Source organism: Delphinapterus leucas, chromosome 8, assembly GCF_059928025.1.
Source record: "Delphinapterus leucas isolate spDelLeu-1000000601 "Yukka" chromosome 8, BTC_Dleu_Yukka2, whole genome shotgun sequence".
Lineage (NCBI taxonomy): Eukaryota > Metazoa > Chordata > Mammalia > Artiodactyla > Monodontidae > Delphinapterus > Delphinapterus leucas.
In genome coordinates, this window is record NC_143136.1 from 72,213,629 (window position 1) to 72,241,072 (window position 27,444).

Below are 27,444 nucleotides of genomic sequence, written 5' to 3' on the forward strand. Positions count from 1 at the left end.
CTTTTGGCAAAAAGCAATCTGATTTAAGGAAATACCTAAGTGATATTCAGCAAAACAGAGAATTCTTAATTCATAAAGCAATTAACTTATGTGTGCCTTCTGAAATTACACTGTGTTCTCTCTGAAACACTATGAATAACAGAGGCTAATCAAGGCCCCTACAGACCAGCATGTTAGATACTGTACTGCTGAGTGGATACTCAATAAGTCAAATTTATCTTAATTCCAATCAGGATACACATTTCAGTCAGCTTTGCTCTAGATAATGTAGAGAGAATCTTCCAGATGCACCTGTTACTTTTTTTTTCCATCTCCCTATTCATTCAGCATACTAGGCAGTAAAATCCGTGACACCATAGAGCAAGAAAACACATGGCTAGTACTTTTCAACCTCTCCCCCACTGCTACTGGTAGAGCCTGGATAAAGCTTGGGATAGTGTCTGTAGTCAGAGAAGGTATGGTGAGACCATTTTTAGCCACAAGTTTACATACCCTTTCCCCCACCGAACTTTTTAACCAAGGGTTTGAAGAAGGAATAGAAAAATTACAAGTACTTGAAAACTTGTCCATCATCTGTTGAGTAAATGACGTTGAACGTCATGTTTTATCGCCACTTGATCAAAAATGTGAATAAAGCCCTTGTCAGTAATATCTAAATCGTATAATACCAATATTTAAAAGTCTTATTGTTTATATCTTATGAGTCGTTGTGGTCAATACTGATAAAAATGCCAACCTTTTATAGGCCAAAACAGCTCTTGGAGAACATTTGCTGAATGTAGGTGTGAATCGAGACAATGTATCCGAGATTTTGCAAATTTTTATGGAAGCACACTGTGGACAAACTGAGCTTACTGAAAGCCTGAAGACCAAAGCTTTTCAGGCTCACACTCCGGCACAGAAAGCCTCAGTTCTGGCTTTCCTGATCAATGAACTGGCGTGCAGCAAGAGTGTGGTGAGGTAAGCATATGCCCAGACGTTTCTGGTGATTCTTTTCTGTTTTGAATTTGTCTGGTCACAAAGTAATACAAATTGCTTGTAGAAACTTTTGAAGTTACAGACTACCACAAAGAAAAAGATTAAAGTTACACTAATCTCACCATTCAGAGATGACTACTGCTAATAACGTTTCAATGTATTTCTTTGCAGTCTATTAGAAAAGAAATTTTGAATCATACTGTGTATAGTCTTTGTAACCCGTTTTGTTTATTTGGTAATTTTGTTATTTATTTGTATACTGAAGTGTAAACAGGTTTTTCTTGCTATGGCTCCAGAATCCAGCACTGTTGCAAAAACCTAGAATTTTTCTTTTATCTTTTGATGATAAATGACTACCTGATTTTCCTTAGTAGCTGCCATTTGTAGAATTATCTACCTACTTTTTATCATGTGCTGATATAATCTTAATATTATTTATTTATTGTGTATTAATTTGCACTTTAAAAAAAAGTACTTAATCTCATTTCAGAGTCAAAGTAAGTCCTCCACTATAGTATTTGAAGATTTGGTGAACAAATTTCATGTTCATCTTGTTCTTACTATTCATTATTTTACAGATTTTAATTATGTTACTTTTATTCCTTTACCTTTCTAGGAAAATAATCAATCCAAACATTTCAGAGCCATGCATTTCTACCATTGCTGGGCATCTCTAAGTTTTCTATACATCTCTTAGCTATGTATTAATATAATTTTTCATTTGTTTTTGCTGTTCATTGGCAATCATCATTTGTACTTACCCCCAAACTGCATCATTTTGCTTACCAAATTAATGTATTGCATAATGGATTAATATATGTCTTCTAATAAACTTTTGCATTGGCAGTGAAATCGACAAGAACATTGATTACATGTCAAATTTGAGGAGAGATAAATGGGTGGTAGAAGGTAAACTCCGCAAGTAAGTTATGTTTTATTAAAACTAATATACTGTTTTCCTTTTTTGCAAGTTTCTGAGTAAAACATACAAATTGCAAAGGTAGAATTTAAACTTTATTTTGTCTAAGAATTAGAAAAGGTAAAGCTTAAGATGAGATATAAAACTAATAAAACTCAGTGCCAGAATTTTCAGTAGACAAAAGATATAATGATATTCACTGAGCTCATATGCTTCAAACTTAGAAGAAAGTCAATTTATCTTTTTTCTTTCAAAGAAGTCAAGCAATCACATGTTCTAAGATTGTTGTTGCTATCAGGTTATTTTTGTCACTACTTTTTTCCTTAATTGCTTTCTAATTAAAATTTGCTTTTATAGAGGGCCTAACATATCCAAATGTATTCAGCATTAAAACTTAATTAGCTTCCTGCTAGGAAATATAATGCTGAAATTATTCAGCTTCTGTGTTAAGAGGATAGTTTCTCTGCAGTAACTTGAATTGAAACTTATTCAGTCAGATAGTATAGGATCAGGTCTTACCACTTGGCCATTCCTGAGTTAGTCGTCTCAGTTTTCTGGTTTTTTAAAAAACGTATTCTAATTCCAAAGAGATAGCCAGAATAATTCTTGAATGTTAATATATTTTGTAGTTTCTGGGAACATATTTCTTAAGTTTGCTTCATGCGAATTTTTATTGTCATTCATTTATTGATTACTGTGAGAGAAATGCCATAAGGTATTTTTGCTTACAACTCATAGTACGCTCTTCAAAAAGTATAAAAAGAAGGCTTTTCTTCCATATCATCATTTTTTTCACACTTAAAGGCTCAGAATCATTCATGCTAAGAAAACAGGCAAAAGAGACCCTTCAGGTGGCATTGATCTTGGAGAAGAACAGCATCCGTTGGGCACACCCACGCCAGGACGCAAACGCAGAAGGAAGGGAGGAGATAGTGATGACGATGATGATGATGACGAGGACAGTGATGACCAAGCTGATGAAGATGATGAGGATGAAGAGGATAAAGAAGACAAAAAAGGAAAGAAGGCTGAGATCTGTGAAGATGAGGTAATCAAATTTAGGTCGATTTCAACACTTAACTAACATTACATAACATACTGAAAATAACACAGAATTTGAAGTCAAATAGATTAGGGTTTGAATTTCGTTGTCACACTTGACTCCGTTTCTTCATGTGAAACTGGATATTCTAATATTCACCTCAAAGTTCTTTGTGATGGTTAGGTAAATATTGAGTAGAATACAATGCCTTCTGTACATAGAGGGCATTTACATTGAATAAAAGAAGTTAAGTTTTTCTGTTTATATAATGAGAGTTCTCCAGAGAACTATTCAGATTCTTAATTTTAGGTATCCTTTTTCATTCTGTCTATTTAACATGCTATCTGACATTTATTTTGCACAATACTTCATGCCTTAAAAGTGTTGTCAGGTTTAATGAAAGTGATGTATTTCTCAAAGCCCAGTTTATTAAGTGCCTAGCTCTAGGCGTTTTTTCTTTCCCTTTTTTTTTTAGCTCTAGGCATTTTTGATCAAAGTCCCCTCTCAATTTACAGTCTCACTGAGGAAGATTTACGGTAAGAAAATGTAATGTGTTAAGTGTTAACTGCTTTGATAGCGGTATTTACAATGTACTAGGCAGGTACGAAGGAAGGACATTGAACCTTTCTGAGGAATAAATTTTCACAAAGGCTTCCTGGACTCATTAGCTGAGGCTACAAGTTGGACTAAATGTTAACCTAGAGAAGAATCCAGGAATCCATGGAAAAACCTTCCAAGCAGAGAGAACAGCATGAGCAAGGGCGCAGAAGCCTTGAAACCACAACGTGCTTTAAGCGACTTACAAGTGCTCTAGTGTTACGAGACAGCTTCACATGCCACAACCATGAACTCGGATTTTATAGTTTTGTGGTAATAGGAAGCCACTGAAGGTTTATAAGTGAGGGAATGACATGGTCAGACTTGATTTTTTTCATTGGCTCACTATGGCAGCTCTGTGGAAGATAGAAATAGATTTGAATAGAGCAAGATCAGAGGTAGGAAGATCAGTCAGGAGATATTGCAGTAGTTTAGGTGAATTATGAGGGGTCTGAAACTGGACTAAAGGAAGGAAAGGATTCAATAAATATTTAGGAGGAAAAATGAGTAGTATCTGAAGATGGACCGTGTAGGTTGATGGAGGGAGAGGTAGGATTGATTCCAGCTATCTGGCTTGGGGACTGCTTGCTCTGCTATTGTTGCCATTAACTGAGACAGAGAAATCAGAAGGAGCAGAGGAAATAGATGACAGGGGAGGAGGGGAATATGGAACAGATAACTGAAGACAGGAAATGATGGAAGGTTTATTTTGGACATGTTGAGTTTGACGTGCCTGTTCAGAAGCTCAGCAGTCAGTTGGATTTAAGAATCTAAAGTCTGGGGGCTTCCCTGGTGGCGCAGTGATTGAGAGTACGCCTGCCGATGCAGGGGACACGGGTTCGTGCCCCAGTCCGGGAAGATCCCACCTGCTGCGGAGCGGCTGGGCCCGTGAGCCACGGCCGCTGAGCCTGCGCGTCCGGAGCCTGTGCTCCGCAACAGGAGAGGCCACAACAGTGAGAGGCCCGCGTACCGCAAAAAAAAAAAAAAAAAAAAAAAAAAAAAGAATCTAAAGTCTGGAGAAGAGTTCAGTCTTGAAAGTGTAGATCTGGAAGTTATTAGCACATAGACAATAGTTTAAAATAATGAGTTGGATAAGTTTGCACAGCGGGATTGGTTTATTAATTAGAGTAGTGGACTGAGGTTGGAACCCCAGGGAATGTCAATGTTTAAGAAGAGCCCACAAGGCTTCTTGTTGAAGAAGGAACAAAGAGGTAGAAAATTTCTGTAGTGGGTCAGGTATTTCCAATACCAAGACCACCTCCAGAGTCAGAGCGATTCACCAGGATGACTCACAGAAATCAGCATCTAGTCATGCCATGGCTACGAGTTATTACAGCAAAAGGAAACAAAGCAAAACCAGCAAAGAGAAAGGCATATGGGCCAAAGTCCAGAGGAAACCAGGCCCAGCTTTCAAGAGTCTTTTCCCAGTGGAGTCACACAGGATGGGCCTAATTCTCCCAGCAGTGAACTGCGACAGTCTGTGAAATGCTGTGTTCTAAGGAAGCTCTTTAGAAACGCTGTGCCCAGAGTTGTTTATTCAGGGCTGGTCACATAGGCACCCTCTGCATAACATGTGCCAAATTCCAGATTCCCAAAAGAAAAGTAGATGTTCAGTATAACCCACATTGTTAGCACAGTTTAGGTCCAGTGAGCTATTCTTATCAGTTAGGGTGGGAGAACCCCCCAAAATTCAAGTTCCCAGACACTAGCCAAGGGCCAGCTTTGTAAGCCGACCTTTCAAGGGCCTACAGTGTTAACTGTCTTCTACACATGTCATAATAATACAAATCAAGAAACTTGAACATTTTAAAAAGGAGGGAATGATAAACAATGTTAAGGGAGCAGGGGCCTAGTGTGACAAGGGCTGAAAGTGTTCGTTGTATTTGGCAACACAGAGGCCATTGGTAACCAGTGCCAGCACCGTTTCGTTGGAAGGGTGAGAGCACAAGCCAGGCTATGATTGATTGAAAACAATAGAAAGTGAGAAAGTAAACTTAACTATTTCAAGCATTATGCCTCAAAAGAAAGGGTAGTTCCTAGAGGCAGACAAAGACCAAGGATTTTTCATATGCGGAAGGTTTGAGATGATTTTTGGTTGAAGGGAAAGAGCCAATTAAATAAGAGGGGGGCACTGAAGATTAAAGAGAGGAAGAGAATAGTTAATGATATAAGGTCCTGAAAATTATTGGAGGGGATTCAATTAAGGTAAAGAGAGGGGCTAGCTTTGAAGAGCAGGCTAAAGGGAAGAAGGCAAGGTCACAGAGGGGTGTGTGTGTGTGTGTGTGTGTGTGTGTGTGTGTGTGTGTGTGTAAGGGAAGCTACCATAAGCCATGGAAATGGACATATATAAAAGGGAGATAAGGGTTGATGTTTACCTTTTACCAGAAAAGAATGCTAGAAATATTGATAGGGTTGCAGAATGGCATTCAGAAAACAATATACAGCCAACTATTCCTTCTGCCCTTGATGCCAGGAGTATTTAGCCAAGGAAGTCTAGAAAGAACTCTTCTCCTTTCTTGTATCAACTCAGTACTGCTGGAGAAATAAAGAAAGAAGACTTAGAGAGATGAATTATTGATGGAATGTGTGAAAATAATATCTAATCAAGACCAATGACAAATTACTGAATCAAATTTTTTACTAAACCTGGATAATAATATAATTTATAAGACCATGTGCTATACAATTTCTTGTAAGTAAAAATAGCATAAATACACAATGTTTTCATAAATTCCACCCCCCCTGTTATATTTTAAACCAGAATGATAAAAATGGTTAGAGTGAGCTTTACTTCTCTTAAGAGTACCAGGCTGAAAAGGAGACTCCACTGAGATTCCTTGCAGAAATTAATTCATAATGTTGTATTTCTGAAACCACTTGATCAAATACTTTCATGCTGTGACAGATAATGTGAAGGGTATATAATTTGGGTATCAGTATTGTAATGACCCAAAGATACTATTTATAACCAATCTGCTTCATTTGGCAAGTAGAGCTATTTCCACAGCAGGAATTAAACTTTTCTGACCAATACTAATCACCTTTTTCTAGAATTAGCATCCCTTTTCAGCACTTAATATTATAAATTGTTTTAAGGTGTTAACTCTCATAAATTTGACAGCCTTGTGTTGGGACTTCAGTATCTTCTACTGGGTGGTCATCCCACTAAATTGGAATTTATTTACAGAAATTATGTGTTTCACCTGGCCTTTTTCACATGGAGAATTAACAAACTATGCATTTGTTTTTCTTTAAGGGAGATGAAGACTATTAAAAATCAGTACTAATGATTTAAACATCATTTTTAATATTTTAAGACCGGATGTGTCATTTAAAGTAGTCATTTTTATTTTTTATGAATGTTGAATTATAGAATTAATTAGAGTGATCAAAATCCTGGCAAGTGTGTATTTGTTATTAATGTGAGAAAACAGTTTAAAAACATTTGAAAATACTGAATATTTTAGGACCTAAGAAACCAAATTAGCACTTCCTTTAAATTATTTGAGAGTTTTTCTTTATCATGAAGAAGTGGTAACCACTAATAAAATTAAAGATTAACTATTTAATGAACCTTATTGTTAAGATTATCCTCTGAAAATAGGTCTGGCCTCTTGATTAAAGTATAGGTAGAGTGTCAGTAGTTATACTCCTTAAAGGACTAATTGCAGGAGCCTTTCCATTGAGACCCATGTGATCCCTTTCAATTAGAAGATACTGCCCTGAGACTAAGTCACAGCCCTCTGTCTCAAGGGTGATTCCCACTTTTCTTCACTCTTCATTCCTTCAACACATGGACTCTGTCCCTAATACTTAGGTTTGTGTTGAAATCTATGTGAGCTTTAACCTCACAAGTTGCTGTGGAGGAGGTTATGTGGACAATTAAACTTTGATATCGAGTGACACATACAACAGCCTTCTCTTCTGATTGGGAAACCATGGGGAACCATGGCAGGGATAGATTCTGCGTTCTTAGCTTTGTCGTTATTGCCTTTCTCTCTTTCAAATTCCTTCATATCTCTTAAATTATAAGGACTGTTAGCCAAAGCTCCTTTAAATAAAACTTTAGTAGATGTTTTATTTCTTTTTCATCATAAGAAAAGTCTTAGAACTGGTAGTTAGCTAATTTGACTGATACATAGCTACTTTGATGTCTTATTTCAAATATTTGTTGATAGAGTTGATTTTTATGTAAGCAAATTATCAAACATCCTGCTGGTCAAACGGTCACTATACAATCATATAGCTATTAAATATCTATTTAATTGAAGAGTCAAGGTTTAAGGGTCATTGAGCCTGTTCTCTTTTAAATAGAAATGATGTATATATGGAATCTTAAAAAAAAATGGTTCTGAAGAACCTAGGGGCAGGACAGGAAAAAAGACGCAGACATAGAGAATGGACTTGAGGACACGGGGAGGGGGAAGGGTAAGCTGGGACGAAGTGAAGGAGTAGCATTGACATATATACACTACCAAATGTAAAACAGATAGCTAGTGGGAAGCAGCTCATAGCACAGGGAGATCAGCTCGGTGCTTTGTGACCACCTAGAGGAGTGGGATAGGGAGGGTGGGAGGGAGGGAGACGCAAGAGGGAGGAGATATGGGGATATATGTATATGTATAGCTGATTCACTTTGTTATACAGCAGAAACTAACACAACATTGTAAAGCAATTATACTCCAATAAAGATGTTTAAATAAATAAATAGAAATGATGTTATTATTACCACAAATAATATGCCTAAATGCCTTTGTAAATTGGTCCCCTAAATTTGTGTAAAGAGTAGATAGAGAATGGTAAAACTATTGAAGTTTTCCTTTCACTTCTTTCTGTTGGCAAGATAACTATACTGGTTTAGAAATGTCTGTTCGTGAGAGTGGTTGGTGGCAGTGTGGCTTTTTTAAAAAGCATATAGAAAGTGAACATCAAAAACAATTGCTTATGTTTTTTAAACCTGAGATGTACCTACATTTTCTAATTAAAGGACAACTTTCGGAAAGAAGGAAAGTAACCTTATTTATATATTATGTACCAGGAACTCTGCTAGTTGCTTTCAGGTCTGTTCTTATTTAGTCCTCACAAAAATCCCATGTTACAGATAATGTTATCACAAGATAATGTTATCACCAATTTACGGATTAGGAAACAGTTTTAGAGGAGTTAAATAATTTGCCTATATGAAATCGTGCAGCTGAGGTCTAAAGAAGCACATATACTTTATATTATGCCATGCTTTCCCTCTAAAACATATACTTTGGGTGTAGCTTTCCTATATTCATTTTGTAGAATGAAAAATTTTATATAATCACAAAATTTCTATTTATGAAATCAGTACTCTATATAGTAGGGATTATTTTTCTTCTAAAAGCTCAAAATGTGTTCAAAATATAACTTACCCTTTTTTGCTCTAAAATGACTCTTTCAGTTAATGATACCAATATTTTTGCAGTCTCCCAGATTTAAACCCTTAATACCATAATTTACTCCTTCCTTCATCTCCCTCACACATTTCTGCCTCGTATCCGTGAGCTGCCAGGACTTAACAGTTCTGACTATGTACTGTCTCTTATATCCATTTCCTTTTCTCCTTTTCTATTTCTTTTATCCTAGTACGACCCACATCCTCTTTTCCTCTTGAATCATTGCAACAATTTGCTAACTAGATTTGCCAACTGTAGTCCTTTCCCTGCTCCAGGCCATCTTACAACTATTACCATACTAATCTTTGTAAAGCATAGTTCTGGTATTTAATCTCCCTCAAAGGATCATATTATCGTCCATTGCCAAGCACTTACAGCTCTAGATAATTTAGCCCTAAACTCATCTGTGCCTCATCTCCCCACCTTACCTCTTCAGGTCAAACTCTTTCTGAAATGCCCTGTCCTCTTTTCTCTGATCAATCAAATCCTAACAATTCTTCAGTAGCTGATTAAAACATAACTTCTTCCATATAGCCTCTCTTGGTATAGGTTCCCACTAGAAGTAATCTCACCCTTCCCTGAGCTCCATGACTCTCAATTTCCACCTCTCTTGAGGTCCTTACAGCTTTCTGCTGTTTGGCAGTTCTTATTTATTAGTGTAATGTTTTATGTGTCTCCCTACCAGATTAACGCTTTATCGGGAGCAAGAACTGATATTGATATTCTCATTTCCATGGTGCCTATCCTAGTACTTTGTATATAGGAAGGAGGCTTTCATTAAATATTTGCTGATTGAATAAATAAATCTTAAAAACAGGTAAATGATACTGTATTTTGTTATGTATAGGATGAAGGTGACCAAGCAGCAAGTGTTGAAGAGCTAGAAAAACAGATTGAAAAACTGAGTAAAGTAAGCACTTTTCAGATTACAGTTTATATCTTTTATTTTATTTTATTTTTTTGCAGCATTTCAAAAATCCACCTTGTATGGGATTAGGTTTTCTGGTTGCTAAATAAAAACAAGCTTTTTGTAACTAACTAAAATGAGGAGCTTTAGAAACATTCTCACAATTAAACCTTAAAAGTTTAATGCCAAGGTTAAAAACTTGCGTCTTAAGACATGGTACTAAATTTCACCAGGGCCTCTATTCTTCAGGTCTTCTTTTAAGTATAAAATACCAATAAATGCATGGTTTTATTTCTTGGAATTAATTACTTTAAAAATTCAGTCGAATCTTATGATAATAGTTTTGGCAGCTCATGTTTTATTTTATATTAGTACATTTGTGGATTTTATTTTCACTGGATTTGTAAACTATAAATGTTTATGAACTTCTCATTAAAAATTGAATTTCAGTAGTATTAGTGAAGTTTTAGATGAATTTTTTGTTTTAAAAAAATGAGTTTTTAAAAGTATTATGAAACTGATATTATGAGATACCTGTATACTATAGCCATGTTAGATTCATCACAAATTTATCCCAAAATTTAGTCATATGTTACCTAGGTTTACAACATAAGTATAAAAATAGGCAAATAGAGGTCTGGTCAATTACATATATGAGTGTTATTTGTTACATATTGTAATCAATAGAATTAAGCCAATTTGCTTTGGCTTAATGAAATACCTGGTCACACTGTTTATTATTAAGTATAAGACATGCTTTACTATACTATACTTGATAAAATAAACTTAACTCTTTAATCCACGGCAACAAAAATATTCCATCTACCCTCAAAGTAATTTCTATATTTATAAGTGTAACTAAAATTGAAGTCAGACTTGTAATATTTAACTCTTTTGCTGTCATTTCCCAGTAGTGAAATTTATCTGCTCTAAAGGCATAATAAGTGTAAAGTCGCTTATGTATTAATTTTTAAAGCACTTAACATCCGTAGCTTAATTATATGCATCATTTTTTAACAGCAACAGAGTCAGTACAGAAGGAAGCTCTTTGACGCTTCTCACTCTTTACGTTCGATGATGTTTGGCCAGGATCGTTACAGACGCCGGTACTGGATTCTTCCCCAATGTGGGGGGATTTTTGTAGAAGGCATGGAGAGTGGTGAAGGTAGGAACTATTAATCTGTTACAAAGTAATATAAGGAACCATATTTTTAAAAACCCTGGTACTCCTTCAATATATTTTGTGCTTCCAGAATCAAATCTGCTTTATGGATAAACATTGTAAAACCTTGATTCCCATTCCTTTTGAACTCATAATGCCCCTTGCTCTGATAAATATTCCTTCTCTCTCCATGATTTTTCTTCTGCCACTCTTTCTGACCTCAAACATGAACTATTCTTTTTCTTTAGCAGACAAAGGTCTTCACCTGTATTATCCTTTATAACTACTCCTCCATTTCTCTTCCTTCCCATTTTCAAGTTTTCCAACATGTGGTTTTATTCTTTAACCTTCCCAACAAGCATCCATCCCAACAGTATCCCTGGAGGTAACCTGCTTCAATCTAAGACCCTTATTATAATCCTCATGCATCTTGAAATCTTGTTCATGTTTGAAATTTGTGATCACCTCCTCCTCCATTAAACTTCTTCCTTTCTTCAGTTCTGTATTACCACACAATTCTACAGTCTACCTTTGGACTATTTTTTTGCTGGCTCCATTCCTGTTACATTAACTAGCACGTAACATAATGCATATACGTGCTCAATAAACCATCTGAATTGAACTTTTTAGAACTCTGTACCTGGACATTTCCAAATGTTTAAATTCTGATGGTGCCAAAAGTGTTATGTCAGTGCTTACAGGTTTCAGGGTATAGCTGTTTCCCCATGGTGGTACATGGAGGTAAAATCTTCTTGCAAAACATTTTTTTTTTGGAATACCCACTATATGCCAGGCATTTCTAGGTACTGCAGGAAGTTGAAAGATATGAAAAACATAGTCCATGCCATATAGAAATTTAACAGTCCATTGGAGAGAGGGGATTGATTAATCACATAGACATCTAGAACAGAAATCATACAAAGTAGTTGTTTTTAAATTGATGTAGATGTTGATTTAATAGGATAGTGTGGTGGGTTCTTTTTTTAACTGTTTGCTTAAAATATTTAAAAATAAAAGTATTTTTAACCATGGAAAATATATTAATTAATTAAAATAATAAATTAAAAATAAATAAGTGGGACTAATCATATTAAAAAGCTTCTATACGGCAAAGGAAACCTTCAACAAAATGAAAAGGTAACCTATTGAATGGGGACAAATATTTGCAAATTATATATCTGATAAGGGACTAATATCCAAAATATATAAAGAACTTATACAACTCAATAGCCAAAAAAAAAAAAAAAAAATCTGATTTAAAAATGGACAAAAGATCTGAAAAGACATTCTCCCAAAGAAGATACACAGATGGTACATGAAAAGATACTCAACATCATTAATCATTAGGGAAATGCAAATCAAAATCACAGTGAGATATCACCTCTCACATGTCAGAATGGCTGTTATCAAAAAGACAAGAAGGGCTTCCCTGGTGGCGCAGTGGTTGAGAGTCCGCCTGCCAGTGCAGGAGACACGGGTTCGTGCCCCGGTCCGGGAAGATCCCACATGCCACGGAGCAGCTCGGCCTGTGAGCCATGGCCGCTGAGCCTGCGCGTCCGGAGCCTGTGCTCCGCGACGGGAGAGGCCACAACAGTGAGAGGCCCACGTACCGCAAAAAAAAAAAAAAAAAGACAAGAAATAACAAGTGCTGGTGAGGGAGGATGTAGAGAAAAGGGTACCCCTGTGCACTGTTGGTGGGAATATAAATTGGTGCAGCCACAGTGGAAAATAATATGGAGGTTTCTCAAAAAATTAGAACTACCATATGATCCCTAGAAATCTAATTTAAAATGACAAAGCTGTGAGTCACTTGAGGGTGCAGAGCCTTGGTAAAGCTAAAAAGCAGATAAAGAAATGTCCCGGTGAGTGGCTTTGCCTTAGCTGTATTAAGAATCACCTGAGAAGCTTAAAAAAAAAAAAAAAGTGAGCCCTACCCCAGAACAATTAAATATCGCTCAATTTGACTAAGGGTCACGTCATTCTTAGTCACCTGGGCATGTAAACTTGAAGTTATCTAGGACATAAACTTTTCCTTCAAAATATCTGAAGTCAGTCTCTTTGCAACACCAGTGAAATCAGGTCTTTTTCAATATATATCTGAATTATTACCGCTGTCCCCAGCTTCTCTCTGTGCAATCCCCTTCTTCCATTGCATTCTGGCATTGTATCATGTCTCTACTGCAAAACCTCAAATGACTCCCTATTGCCTATAAAATGTTGAAATAAATCTGTATGTAACCTGGCATTCAAGGCCCTCTATAAATCTGACCTCAAAAGATCTTTACATGGTTCTCCAGTATGAATGTACATAGACCAGTCTATTTACTGTTGCTCAACACATGTGTATTCCTCCCCCTGTAACTTCACTGTGCTTTGCCAAATTCTGTTCAATGTAATGCTAATTTGCCTTTTCTTCAGACATCTAAATTTTGCCCGTCTTTCTTGATCCAGCTCAAATCCTAGCCCTTTTGAACCTCTTCTCTAGCTTATTTAAGTGGAACCAATTTTTACTATCTGTGAGTTCCTAGAAAACCAAATAATGATACCATTATCCTGGCACATTGATCCACATACTATTTATTTATTTTACTTAAATCTGATAATCCTTGTATGTACAACTTTTTATTTTCCATAGTGTTAAGCATAGTACCTTATATACCTAGGCACACTAAAAATGCTTTAATTAAGAAAGTAAGTAAATAATTAATTAAATGTCTATAAGGTTTATAAGAATAGCTTATAGGAGACTTTCTTCTTTTTAAATGTTAGGCCTCTCCAGTTAGATAGCATTAATTGAATTTGTAGCTGTTAGAACTCAGTTTCCATTCAGGCCCCACCACTTAACCTCTCTAGACTCTGATTTTCCTCTCTACAATAGAATTTTAATAGGCTCTGTATAAATTCTTTGGTTGTTGTAAGGATCATGTCACATAATGAATCTAAAAGAGCTACAAGATGATATTTAACTATTAATTGTACCTTATACTATTATTTGGGTTCATTGCACAGTACACGGGAAAGGTAGGAATAATTTTTTATTTAAAGATTATTTACTCATAAAATTTTTATTAATTCGATAATTTGCATCTGCTGTATTATTCTAAGTGCTATGGAAGTCATAAAATAATTAACAGATGTAGATTCCTTTTCTTTAATCGTGTTTACTATGCACCTATACTGTGCCTTGTACTGAGTACTGTGGAAATACAAAAGAATCAATTAACCTATCTCTATCCACAAAAAGATCACAGTCTAATTGGAAAGATATAGCATATATGAAGACAAAGAACAAAAGCATGTAAATATGTAATATTACAGGCAAGTACTATATCTGAGAGGCAAGGCTGATCAGGATGAATAAGTACCAGCTGTTAGAAACTACCATGAAATAAGCGGGTAATGAAAGTTAATACAGTGTTACCAATATGCTTTTTTTTTTTTTTTTTTTGCCTGTGTTGGGTCCTCGTTGCTGCGCATGGGCTTTCTCTAGTTGCGGCGAGCGGAGGGCTAGTCTTCGTTATGGTGCGCAGGCTTCTCATTGGGTGGCTTCTCTTGTTGTGGAGCACGGGCTCTAGGCGCATGGGTTTCAGTAGTTGCAGCATGCTGGCTTAGTAGTTGTGGCACATGGGCTCTAGAGCGCAAGCTCAGTAGTTGTGGCGCGTGGGCTTAGTTGCTCCGCGGCATGTGGAATCTTCCCGGACCTGGGCTCGAACCCATGTCCCCTGCATTGGCAGGCGGATTCTTAACCACTGCTCCACCAGGGAACCCAACAATATGTATTTTTATATTCTGCTCATTTATCACTTTTTAAAAGTTCTATAAAAGCACAGTCTTCACTTAATAAAGTTAGATTTAATACTCATCTATTTAAAAGTTTAAATGCACAAGTTTTTAAAAAAAATCCCTATAATATCATTATGATCAATAATATTACACAGAGATGATAATCAGATCTTGGATTACCTATATGAGTATAAGCCCTGTGGAAAAATCTCCCACTTCTAGAGTGAGTGTATAACAAATTTTAGAACTGTTTGGAGTGAAGAGAGAATCAAAATTGACCCTCCTGTGGGTATAGCTAGCGAGTTTCATCTGGAAAGCAGCAGAGTATCTACATTTGTATCCATCCATTCATCCATAATATGAACAACAGGAACCTCCCAACCACCTGCTGAAATCATGAAAGGTACCAAAAAAGGAGAGGAGTATTGAGGTATAAAAACTCAGGATCCCGGGCTCCCCTGGTGGCACAGTGGTTGAGAATCTGCCTGCTAATGCAGGGGACACGGGTTCAAGCCCTGGTCTGGGAGGATCCCACATGCCGCGGAGCAACTAGGCCCGTGAGCCACAACTACTGAGCCTGCGCGTCTGGAGCCTGTGCTCTGCAACAAGAGAGGCCACGATTGTGAGAGGCCCGTGCACCGCGATGAAGAGTGGCCCCCACTTGCCACAACTAGAGAAAGCCCTCGCACAGAAACGAAGACGCAACACAGCAAAACTAAATAAATAAATTAAAGTCTTTAAAAATTTTTTTTAAAAAATAAATAAATTTAAAAAAACTCAGGATCCTGGCAAACCAAATAGAGTCCTCATTTCTGCTCTTCAACTCCAGGAACTTCATGAAAGTAGGAGCATCTTTATGAGGTATAAGCAGTATTCAAAGTAAAAACAGTCCAAGGCAGCCAGACCAGACAAGTCTTACAGAGGTCATTGTTGAAGGGGTTGGTGCAGCTATCTTTTATTTTTTTAAACACAACATGATTATATTTTAATACACAACCAAAATGCAAAACACCATAGTAAACTGATGGCAATAAAATATAATATTGATATTTCATTTGCATTGCATGACAGATGGTTAACATCCTTAGTCCTAAATGAGTTCTTAGAAACCAGTAACAAAGACATTAATAAACCAACGGAAATTAAAACAAAAACAAACCAGAAGAAAATGAAATAACACAAGTGATTAGTAAGGATTAAGCATATATGAAGATGACTGAGCTGAACAATAACAGAAGAAAAGCAATTTCTTTGAAATATCATATTACTAAAGATTAAAAATTTAACATTTGTACAGTTTTAGGAAACATACCCACATAAACACTGGGGGACAAGATTGATGAGGTCCCATCTATATAGTAGGGGAAACTCTAGTTTGGACTCAAAACTATAAAATTTTGGATATCCTTAGTTCTAGCAGTTCCAATTCATTGGAATTATTTCAACAAATTAGTTGGATAAATTTACAATTTATATATAAATCATGTTTACTGCATGGAAAATGTGTAGCTAGTATATAGACCCCCCAAAAATGACTTGCATATTAATTTATCAGTACACCCAAAAGTATGTGTACAAAATTTCATTAATAGTAGATAACATAGTCGGAGGTGGCAGAATTAGAGGAGGAAAAAAGGCATTTAAGAAGTAAAATATTGGGCTTCACTGGTGGCACAGTGGTTGAGAATCCACCTGCCAATGCAGGGGACACAGGTTCCAGCCCTGGTCCAGGAAGATCCCACATGCCACGGAGCAACTAAGCCTGTGTGCCACAACTACTGAGCCTGTGCTCTAGAGCCCGCGAGCCACAACTACTGAGCCCACGTGCCGCAACTACTGAAGCCTATGCTCTGCAACAAGGGAAGCCGCCACAGTGAGAAGCCTGCGCACCAAAACGAAGAGTAGGCCCCGCTCGCCACAGCTAGAGAAAGCCCGTGCACAGCAACAAAGACCCAATGCGGCCAAAAATAAATTAATTAATTAAAAAAGAAAAAGAAGTAAAATATTATACTTCACAAATTTCCACATCCTTTGAAATTTTGAAAAAGATGATTTTTTGTTAATCAATTTTAAATTTCCCTGTGATAAGTGAAAATTTTAAATATATGCACTTAATACTTACGGGAGCATTGAAATGAAGCCTCAGAATCACACCATTCTGAGCTTCTCTGTGTAATCATGCCACCATCATTCAGGCTTCTGAAATTTAGTCCAATGGCAACAAGGAGAACAGTCAACATGCCTGGTTACAATTGGAGCTATCTTTTAGAATGCTATCTCTGCATTCTCTACTGCCTGTGGGTAAGGGGGAGCACGAATCAGCCACCCAATACCGTATTAGTAAGCCCATTGTTAAATGGCAGAAGCTGTGAAAAAAATCCCAATTGTTCGTATAATTTTTGGAAACTCCAATATATAACAAATACGTTTCAGTCTTAATAGTATGTGTATTGTCTGCACACACAAGGGACACGGTAACTCCATATCCAGAAAAGGTCTATATTATTCAGTGGCTAGAGGAAATCAGATATCCAAAAGCTAACAAATGTCATCAGAGTCTCTTTGTCAGAGACTTTAGTCACAGATACTTGTAGTGCTACTATCAAATAAAGTTGACTAAACAGGGTTGTTAAATTGTGAAATGAGGTTGCTCAGTACCCCTACCTGAATCTCTGCTTGTTTAACAAATGCAATCTTGGGCTTCCCTGGTGGCACAGTGGTTAAGAATCCACCTGCCAATGCAGGGGACACGGGTTCGAGCCCTGGTCTGGGAAGATTCCCACGTGCCGTGGAGCAACTAAACCCGTGCGCCACAGCTACCGAGTCTGCTCTCTAGAGCCCACGTGCCACAACTACTGAAGCCCGCATGCCTAGAGCCCATGCTCCGCAACAAGGGAAGCCACTGCAGTGAGAAGCCCGCTTACCACAGCGAAGAGTAGCCCCTGCTCACTGCAACTAGACAAAGCCCATGCACAGCAACAAAGACCCAACACAGCCAAAGATAAATAAATTTATTTTAAAAAAAAAGAAGAAGAAATGCAACCTTTCTCCTCCAGGTATGCAACACTGTTGCACAACCTGGCCCTGTAAGTATAGCTGGGTTTTGGCAACATACCTGACCAACAGGTATAGAAGCTACCCGTAGAGGTCACAAAAAATAAGTCCAACTGATATGTGGGCATACTTGTGCAGGACTTAAATACCCCAGTCTGTCCATGCCAGGTATGCAACCTGAGGAAGGAATGAGTTCATGCAAAAGCTTTTGCAGTGATTGTGATTCTGGTCTTCCAGCCATAGTGAACCCAGAATCCCAACCCCAGTAGGGAAATGTGTTTGCCACGGCTCTGTTGCATTCTGGAACAGTGGATACTTGGTTCCTCATGTCTAGCAAGCCCATAAACGTTTGAGGCTGTTCTCCTTTCCAGCATAATGAACTGAGGAGTATGGTTAGTGATCCCTTGGAGGAGACCCTGGGGACTGAGCCCAGCCCTGGTCCTCCTTAAGTTTGAAAGAGCTTAGGTCAGGGAGCAAAGAAACCTGGCTTCAGGAGTTGAGTCAAACTCATAAGGTGGAGCTGATGTAATCCCATTTCAAGAGAGTCAAGTTAATGTAGGGTATTTCCCTCAGCTCTATTCTCTGAGTTCTTTTCTGAGGAGTGTAGAGGCCATGAGATCTTACCAGATGGCTTGTGGGAGTGAGGCTTAATAGCTGTAATCCCTGAAGGAGATTCCTTACCAGGGACCTTCTCCACCTAATCTGCTGGTGTCTCCCACTCTTCTAACAACTCTTCAGTATAGCATGTGAACCATTCAATATTGTGTCTTACCTCACAGGAATCTTTTTCACGGTCTCAGGAGGTCTTTCAAGTTTCTGAATAGGACCACATTCCCGCACTCCAGGATTACACAACCATCAACTTCTGTCCTATTAATCCTTCTGCTTATGAGCAATACCACACTTAGTGGTGTGCGGGAGCCTCTGCCAGAAGTCTAGCCTGTCTTTGATTCTTTTTTCTTTTTATCTTCTCCTTCCTTTGTTCCTTTTTTCTTTTTCTTTTGTACGGAAACCTGTACCACTTACTAAGCTCCCTCTTTCCATTTCCTCCCCTGAGATGGGGCGTGTGTGACCTAAAAGAACTATTTCATTTCTATCAGTGCTTCACACGTGATGGAGTAAAGTCAAAGCAGTCGTCCACTCAGGTGGACCTGTTCTGATTTGATCATTCAACATACTTTGCACCAAGAACATGTTGTCAGGCCTTCCCCTCTCAAGCCCTGGGTTTTCTTATAATCATGCTAACACAGCCAGGGTCTCAGAACAGCTACATCCTCTGCGGATCTAGTCCCACTCACATTCAAGGGTCAGGAAAATCACGGGGCTATATTTTACCAACACTACCAAGCATTCAGTTTGGAAACAGGGTGGCAACGCCTATCTCAGCACTATTAGTCAACCCAGACTGCTCATTCTGTAACAGGGGCATGTGTTCCCCCTTCTCAGCTTCATTTAATATCACTGCTGTCCCTCCATCATGCAAACAAACACGCCAAACCTCTAAGGATCCTTCCAAATGCGTATGGTAGTAGACCTGTTGAGAACCTAGTTCTTACTCTGTACACTGCTGGATTTCCTCCCGCTGTTGTGTCCACTCAGATTCCTTTAGAGCATGCCTCACAATAACTGGCTTTTCACATACACAGGGGCCAGTTGCCTCATGTATTAGTGGGAGTTTGCCCCACTTTCCCTTCTAAAGGGGCTGCCGTCACCCTTTTTAGTTTACCATCCCCCCCTTAGGGCTCATGAAAATCTCTAAGCTGGTAAGGAAGAGAGATAGAACTGGATTTCAGGTCAGCTTATCACCACTAGTCATCCTCTTTAGTATACCACTTTTATGGCTTCTGCCATCTTCAGGCATTGCTACTAAGACCATTCTAACTCTACCAAGTGAATTACCACTGACCCCAAGAAGGAATTCTTCCACCCCTGGGTGCGCCTCTTCCAGAAATCCATGACATCAGGATTTTGTTGGTCACCAATTGTACAAGATGCATGGTCACAAAAATCACTAATGACATACATAGTGCTAATAACAGCATAATTTATTAGTGAAGGCAACTTATAAGCAGAGAAGTTACAGTACATAGGATCTCCCAGCTCCCATAATGGTTCCATAGGACTTGGATGTGTGACAAGAACACTCCAAGAGACAAAACACTATACCCCATACCTTGCTCTCTCTTTATGGGTTAGTGTAAGAAGGGGTAAGAAGCACTGAGTTTCTCTAAGTAACAGTAAACATATCAAGGGACCTTTGGGTCTAGGAACAGTGCTTGCAGGTATGCATACCAAGAATCAAAATCTACACACCAAGGATCCTGAGAACAGTGTTGACATTAGCTGGCTAAAGGCCCTGCTGTCCTTTTGCTGGCCCCCAGGAAAGTGGGAAGGAAGAAAGCCCCATGGCCACTCAGCCAAAGCCAAGGATTTGTTGCCCTTCAATTCACTGTTCTGTTTGGGGTATATTGGATTGTGGATAATTCCTTCAGTATTGGAAGGAAAATGAAACAAGTTTTTTGTACTGTGATGTGAATATTACTCTTCCATTTTGTATTAGGATATGTTTACAGCATTAGGTCTGTAAGTGTAGAAACTAATTCCTGTTAGGATGTGTGGAGGAATCTTACCTGAAGGATGAAGGTATTATGGTAAAAGGCATCTTTTAAAAAAATTCCTGGATCAGACTGGGAAGGAACAATCCTAGATAGACAACGATAAGAACCTGCTTCCTTGAGTCTTCTCCACAGTAATAGCAAGATGTCTCCTAGGAGCTGAGTTGTGGTAGTACTGACAACATGAATTCAGTTAAGGAGCTGTGAAAGTACTCCTGAGGTTAGGCTATACTGAATGGGTGAGAGCCTTTGGGGTGAACCCTGGGAGGAAGCCACTGAACAGAGACCTGTATTCTAAATGCCAGTGTTTTTACATTTCTTGTGTTCTTTGTTTGTGTTTCACTTAGATTTTAGTAAAATCTATTTGAAAGTTTTAGCCTACTTCAGCCCAACTAAGGAGAGGCAAAGGAAAAAATTTCATTCGAACTGAGAATCGTGGACCCCTAGGGTCCAGTGACAACTATTAGGTAAACTAAAGCGTTTCAAAGTGATTCTGATAAAACTCAAGAAGACATAGTCTCTTTTCCAATAGCAAACTTGCTCTTATTAGGATTGGTTTCAATTGGTTTAATTGGGAAATGGTATTTTCTTTGTCATTATATACTTGCAGTTACTACCAAGGAGCTCAATCAAGTGAACGGCCCTCCCTGTTTCATCTCTTACTTATTTTCCTCTTCTTTACTCTGTTTTGAAGACTTTTTTTTTTTAACATCTTTATTGGAGTATAATTGCTTTACAATGGTGTGTTAGTTTCTGCTGTATAACAAAGTGAATCAGCTATACATATACATATATCCCCATATCTCCTCCCTCTTGCGTCTTCCTCCCACCCTCCCTATCCCATCCCTCTAGGGGGTCACAAAGCACTGAGCTGATCTCCCTGTGCTATGTGGCTGCTTCCCACTAGCTATCCGTTTTACATTTGGTAGTGTGTATATGTCCATGGCATTCTCTCACTTCGTCCCAGCTTACCCTTCCCACTCCCCATGTCCTCAAGTCCATTCTCTACGTCTGCGCTGAAGACTTTTTTTAATACTCATTGATACATGTCAAAGAAGTAAGGGCTGGAAAGAACAGAGGATTGTATGAAATAGGAGATAGACAACTATTTAAAAAATCTTTTTACTAGATATCCTGTATATTTTTCAAATTTTTAAAAATAATTTTACACTTCTATTAGAGGTTTAGTTGTTTATAATTAAGCAATTTGAATATAAGAGTTAAAGACAACCACGAATAGGCTATTGAAATGTCTCATCAGCTCACTTTCCTAGGTGCAAATGGGAAGTCATCAACTAGTCTCAAACCAGTAAAAAACTTGTCTGTTGGTTGGTTGGTCTGTTTGTTTTTGGATATATGACAGTGGTTTTTGAGATACTAGTTCTCAGAATAAATCAAGCACAAATATTAATATTTCCTTACTAGCCAATAATTTGTGTAAAGTTAAGGAAATTTGTGAGCTTGGGTATTTGAAGAGAATATTTTTGACTCTTTTCATGTGTGCCTAATTGGAGGTGATGAAGTAGGGTGGTCTTCTAAGGGCAAATGTGCAGAAGTGCATAAAGATCATATGAGGCACAATATTTTTTTCTGGCTGTTTTTAAGATTTTCTCTATTATTGGTTTTGAGCAGTTAGATCATGTTATGTCTTGGAGTAGTTATGTATCTTCATGTTTCTTTTGCTTGGAGTTGAGTTTTTTGGATCTGTAGTTTATAATTTTCATCAAATTTGGCAATTTTTCGGCCATTATTTTTTCAAATTTAATGACCTTGTCTGCTAATGCTACTGTCTTGTCAGTTTGAGGTTAGTTTTCATTGATTGAGTTCTCTAATTATGTATCATTCATGTATGTCTTTTAATTTTGATTGAATGCGAGACATTGTGAATTTTACCTTGTTTGGTGCTGGATATTTTTGAATTTCTATAAATATTTTTGAGATTTGTTTAGCTGAAACACAGTTAAGTTACTTGGGAAAAGTTTGATCCTTTCAGATCTTTCTTTTTTTTTTTTTTTTTTTAAACATCTTTATTGGGGTATAATTGCTTTACAATGGTGTGTTAGTTTCTGCTTTATAACAAAGTGAATCAGTTATACATATACATATGTTCCCATATGTCTTCCCTCTTGCGTCTCCCTCCCTCCCACTTCAGATCTTTCTTTTAAAATTTGTTAGGCAGGACTAAAACAGTGCTCAGTCTAGTTTATCCCCTAACTAGTAAAGCAAGATCCTTCTGAGTACTCCACCTGATGGCCGTGAATCTTGAGGTTTCCCAATCTGGTTGGTAGGAACAGGTACCAGATACCCAGCCTGTATGAGCACCTGGCACTGTCACCTCCAATCCCTTCAGGTGCTTCTTTCCTGGTCTCAGATAAGTTCCTCACATGTACACACTGCTCATTATTCAGCTGAATACTGCAGATCTCTGGAGTTCTCTCTCCATGCAGTGCTCTCCTCTCTAGTACTCTCTCCTGGGCACTGTAGCTACTTTGATCTCCCTGGACTCTCAGTTCCATCTCCTCATCTCAGGGAGTCTGCCAGGCTCCACCTGGATTCTTCCTCCCTATGCTGTAGCCTGGAAATTAACCCAAAGCAATAAGCTGGGGCAATCATAGGTCTGACTGTGTTTGTTTTCTTTTTTTGTTGCCTGAAGTCCAGTTTCTTGCAAACTGTTGTTTCATATATTTTGCCTCTTTTTTGGTTGTTTCATGCAAGAGTGTAAATCTAGTCCCTATTATTCCATATTGTCCAGAAGCATAAGTCTGAAGTATAGGATTTTAATTTGGGGTAGAAACTAATTTCAAGAGAAGCATGTGAAAGCCATTTCAAACATTAGTAGAGGATTGGTTAAGTTATGATGTATCCATAAAATAGAATATTATTCAGCTGATTGAAAAAAATGAAGTACAGTTATATGTTTTAGCATGGAAAACTGTCTAAGGTATTTAGTGAAAATATCAAATCCATCCTTTTATTTCATCGTTCAAGAAATATTTATGGAGCTTCTATTTTATAGCAGCCACCATGTGAGGCATTTGGGATCCAATAATAAGCAAGAGAAACATTGCTCTGCTTTTAAAAGCTTGCTGATTTAAATTCTAGTGGGTGGGAGTAGAAAATAAACAGATAATTAGGTTATTGTTTATAATGATAAATTCTGTGACGGAAATATGTAGGATGATATTCTAAAGTGAATGGGTAAAATAAGACACAAGGCTGTATTGTACAACACAGGGAATATAGCCAATATTTTTAAATAACTGTAAATGGAGTATAACCTTTAAAAATTGTGAATCACGGGCTTCCCTGGTGGCGCAGTGGTTGAGAGTCCGCCTGCCGATGCAGGGGACACAGGTTCGTGCCCCGGTCTGGGGGGATCCCGCATGCCGCGGAGCGGCTGGGCCTGTGAGCCATGGTCGCTGAGCCTGCCCGTCTGGAGCCTGTGCTCTGCAATGGGAGGGGTCACAGCAGTGAGAGGCCCGCGTACCGCAAAAAAAAAAAATTGTGAATCACTACATTATATACCTGTAACTTATCTAATATTGTACGTCAACCATATGTCAGGAAAACAAATAAATCAAGTGAATGGAATAGGGAACGTACTTCAGATAAAATGATCAGAGAAAACCTCTGTGAGGAAATGACTTGATCTGAGACATGAAGGATAAGGAGCCAGTCAACAAAACAATATCCCAGGCAGAGGGAGCAGCAAGTGCAAAGTGCCCAGAAAAGGAAAGAACTGGGTATGTTTGGGAAGCTGAAAAAAAGGAAGAAAGGAAGAGCAAGGTTAGCAAGGACAAGAGTGGTCAGAGGTTGTAGGAATTTTCAGGAACCAGACCATACAGCATTGTAGGCCTTGCTTAGGAGTTTGGATTTTATTCTGAGTTGCAGAAAAGTGAAGGGTAGTATCCATTTATGTAATACTGCAAAATGATATTCCTATAGATGCATGTAAGATTTCCAGAAGGATATATAGATATGATAGATTAACCATGGTTACCTCTGAAGAGTAGAAATAGGGACTAAGCGAGTAGGGCAGAAAGGGTTTTCTTTATACCTCTCATTACTGAATATTTTACCTTGGACATATATTACTTTTCAAATTGAATAAAGTAGTGGATTTATATTTTTAAAGAGTTCTTATAAATTATTTTAAAAACACTGTTCAAAAATATGAACCAGAAGTTCACAAAGGAGAAATGCCAGTAAGCCCATGAAAAGATACTCAGCCTTACTGGAGATCAGAAAAAAAAATGCAGCTTAGATTTTTATCTCCCAGATATTGACAAAAACAAAAAATACTGATAGTATTTAGTTTCCTTGAGGGTGTAGGCAAACAGATGCTCTTGCTTCTGGTATGAATGTGCATTGATCTAGACTTTCAGTTTGACAACATATTTCAAAAACTCTGAAAAGTATATATCTTAGGACTCAGTAAATCATTTATAGCATTTTTTATAATAGTGAATAACTGGGCCCTATTAATAACCATCAGTAGAAGATTGATTATTTAAATTATGATATATTCTATTGAATATTCTATAGCCATTAAAATTTATGATGTAGTTATATATTTATTGACATGTCAGGATGTTTACAGAGAAAAACATGTAGGTTAGGCATTATGTATATAATAAGATTTCCTTTTTTTTTTAATTTATAGGTTTAAGTGTGTATGTGTGTACATATAGAATGCCTGGAAGGATTTAGACAAAAATATTAATAATAATTTTTGCTGTGTATTAGGGCTTTTAAATTTTTTATATTTTAGTTTTTCTAAAGCTTAGTCACAAAATTACATTAATTTTCCAATGAGCAAAAGAATCTAATCTATAAAAAAGGGGAAAATGGGGAGTATTAAGTAATCTAGAAAAGTTTCCTAAAATATTTATGCATATAACTTGATAAGTAATGAAAGAATATCATTATAGTATTGGTTTGATCTGGAGTAACTGATCTTAATAATGCTTTTCAATTTTTTAGGACTAGAAGAAATTGCAAAAGAAAGAGAAAAACTAAAAAAGGCAGAAAGTATCCAGATCAAAGAAGAAATATTTGAGACTTCTGAGGACACTTTAAATTGTTCAAATCCAAATCATTGTGAGCAAAAGGAAGATACTAAAGAAAAAGATAACACAAATCTGTTTCTTCAGAAACCTGGTTCATTTTCAAAATTAAGCAAGCTTTTAGAAGTAGCTAAGATGCCTCCTGAGTCAGATGTAATAACCCCCAAACCAAACAGTAGTGCAAATGGGTGCACATTGTCTTATCAAAACAGTGGAAAACATTCATTGGGCAGCATTCAATCAACAGCAACACAAAGCAGCGTGGAAAAGACAGACTCTAATAATCTGTTCAATACCAGTTCAGGTGGTCCAGGGAAGTTCTATAGTCCTCTCCCCAATGACCAGTTGTTAAAAACACTGACTGAAAAGAATAGACAGTGGTTTAGCCTTTTGCCAAGGACACCTTGTGATGACACATCACTTACCCATGCAGGTATGTCAACTGCTTCTTTAGTGGCCCCTCAGTCTCAGCCACCATCTAAGTCACCTTCGCCTGCCCCAGCTCCTCTTCCTGGATCATCTTCTGCTCAGAATCCTGTTGGCCTAAATCCGTTTGCTTTATCACCTCTTCAGGTTAGTACTGCTAATTGTAACTCATTTTTATGTTGCTTTATTTAATCTTTGACCCCATAAAGATTTTCTCTCAAGGGAAATCAGTTAAATATTTATAATATTATCTCTGCCACGGTTTGAAAATTGAAGAGTCAGAATTGCTATCACCAAGCTTCATCAGAACTACTGATGTCTAAGTCAAAGCCTTCCTTAATTACTTTTTAACTTATTACTGTTGCATTATATCTAAAAAGAAATTACTTGGGGAGCAAATGAAATGACGTATGCCTCTAATTGTGATAAGTGAAAGAATGTTTTTTTCCGAATTTTATAAATAATTTCTGGTTCTAAACACTTTTCCTAACTTCTTAGATTGTTCTACTTTTAAAATGTTTTGGTTTATTTTGCAGATGAAAAGTGGAGTATCTATGATGGGACTCCAGTTTTGTGGGTGGCCCACCGGTGTGCTTACTTCCAGCAATCCATTTACATCACCTTTACCTAGTCTTGGATCAGGGTTGGGATTACCAGAAGGAAATAGTAATTCATTCTTGACTCCTAATGTTGCTTCAAGTAAAAGTGAATCTCCAGTACCACAGAATGAAAAAGTCTCTTCAACTCAACCTGTAGCTGTTGAAGTAGCAAAACCAGTAGATTTTCCTAATCCAAAACCTATTCCAGAAGGTAGGTACATTGAGATGGTTTATAGCCACTTACTTACTTTATTTTATTGTTATAGATTCCTGCATTATAACCGAATCTTTGATGGTTTTCTACATAGTTATAAGTCTTCTGATTTGCATTGTGCCATTAATTTATATTCAAAATATTTGTAAAAAGATCTACATATTTATCTTAACTTAGAAATGCAGTTTGGTTGGTGGAGAATTATTGACCCAGAGGACCTAAAAGCTTTGCTCAAAGTGCTCCACCTCAGAGGAATAAGAGAAAAGGCGTTACAAAAACAAATTCAGAAACACTTGGATTATATTACTCAAGCTTGCATCAAAAATAAGGATGGTATGTACCTAAAAGAGACTTCTGCTCTCTTGCTTAGTTATGAGAATTAGTTCTTTTATCTTAAAACATATTTTAGTATATCCTAATTCTTAATTTATTACTAATAGGCTTTTTTGTTCAACAAACAGTAACTCTTTACATTCCTTAAATAGGTATTACTTTCTTATAATTTCTCACAGCCTGCAGACATATTGTTTTGTTTCTTAAAAAAGAATATTCCTACTTTTAAGAGTAATCTGCCTGTGTATGCACAAGTACATTTGTGTGTGTTAAGTTACACGTATATGTTATCCCTGGAACCTTATTCACTTTTTAGAAGAAATCAT

At 37.3% G+C, this 27,444-nt stretch overlaps 1 protein-coding gene across 15 annotated transcripts in view; it reads left to right on the forward strand.

Moving 5' to 3' along the window:
* The window catches only part of BAZ2B (bromodomain adjacent to zinc finger domain 2B), a 385,114-nt gene that overhangs the window by 333,537 nt on the left and 24,133 nt on the right, over window positions 1-27,444 (forward strand). For all 15 annotated transcript variants that reach the window (XM_089915998.1, XM_089916011.1, XM_089915997.1 and 12 more), the window contains 8 exons: window positions 746-960; window positions 1,826-1,900; window positions 2,702-2,945; window positions 9,807-9,869; window positions 10,887-11,031; window positions 25,464-26,119; window positions 26,509-26,782; window positions 26,963-27,118. In XM_089915998.1, the coding sequence (XP_089772124.1) occupies window positions 746-960; window positions 1,826-1,900; window positions 2,702-2,945; window positions 9,807-9,869; window positions 10,887-11,031; window positions 25,464-26,119; window positions 26,509-26,782; window positions 26,963-27,118 (1,828 nt within the window). The remainder of the gene's footprint in view (window positions 1-745; window positions 961-1,825; window positions 1,901-2,701; window positions 2,946-9,806; window positions 9,870-10,886; window positions 11,032-25,463; window positions 26,120-26,508; window positions 26,783-26,962; window positions 27,119-27,444) is intronic.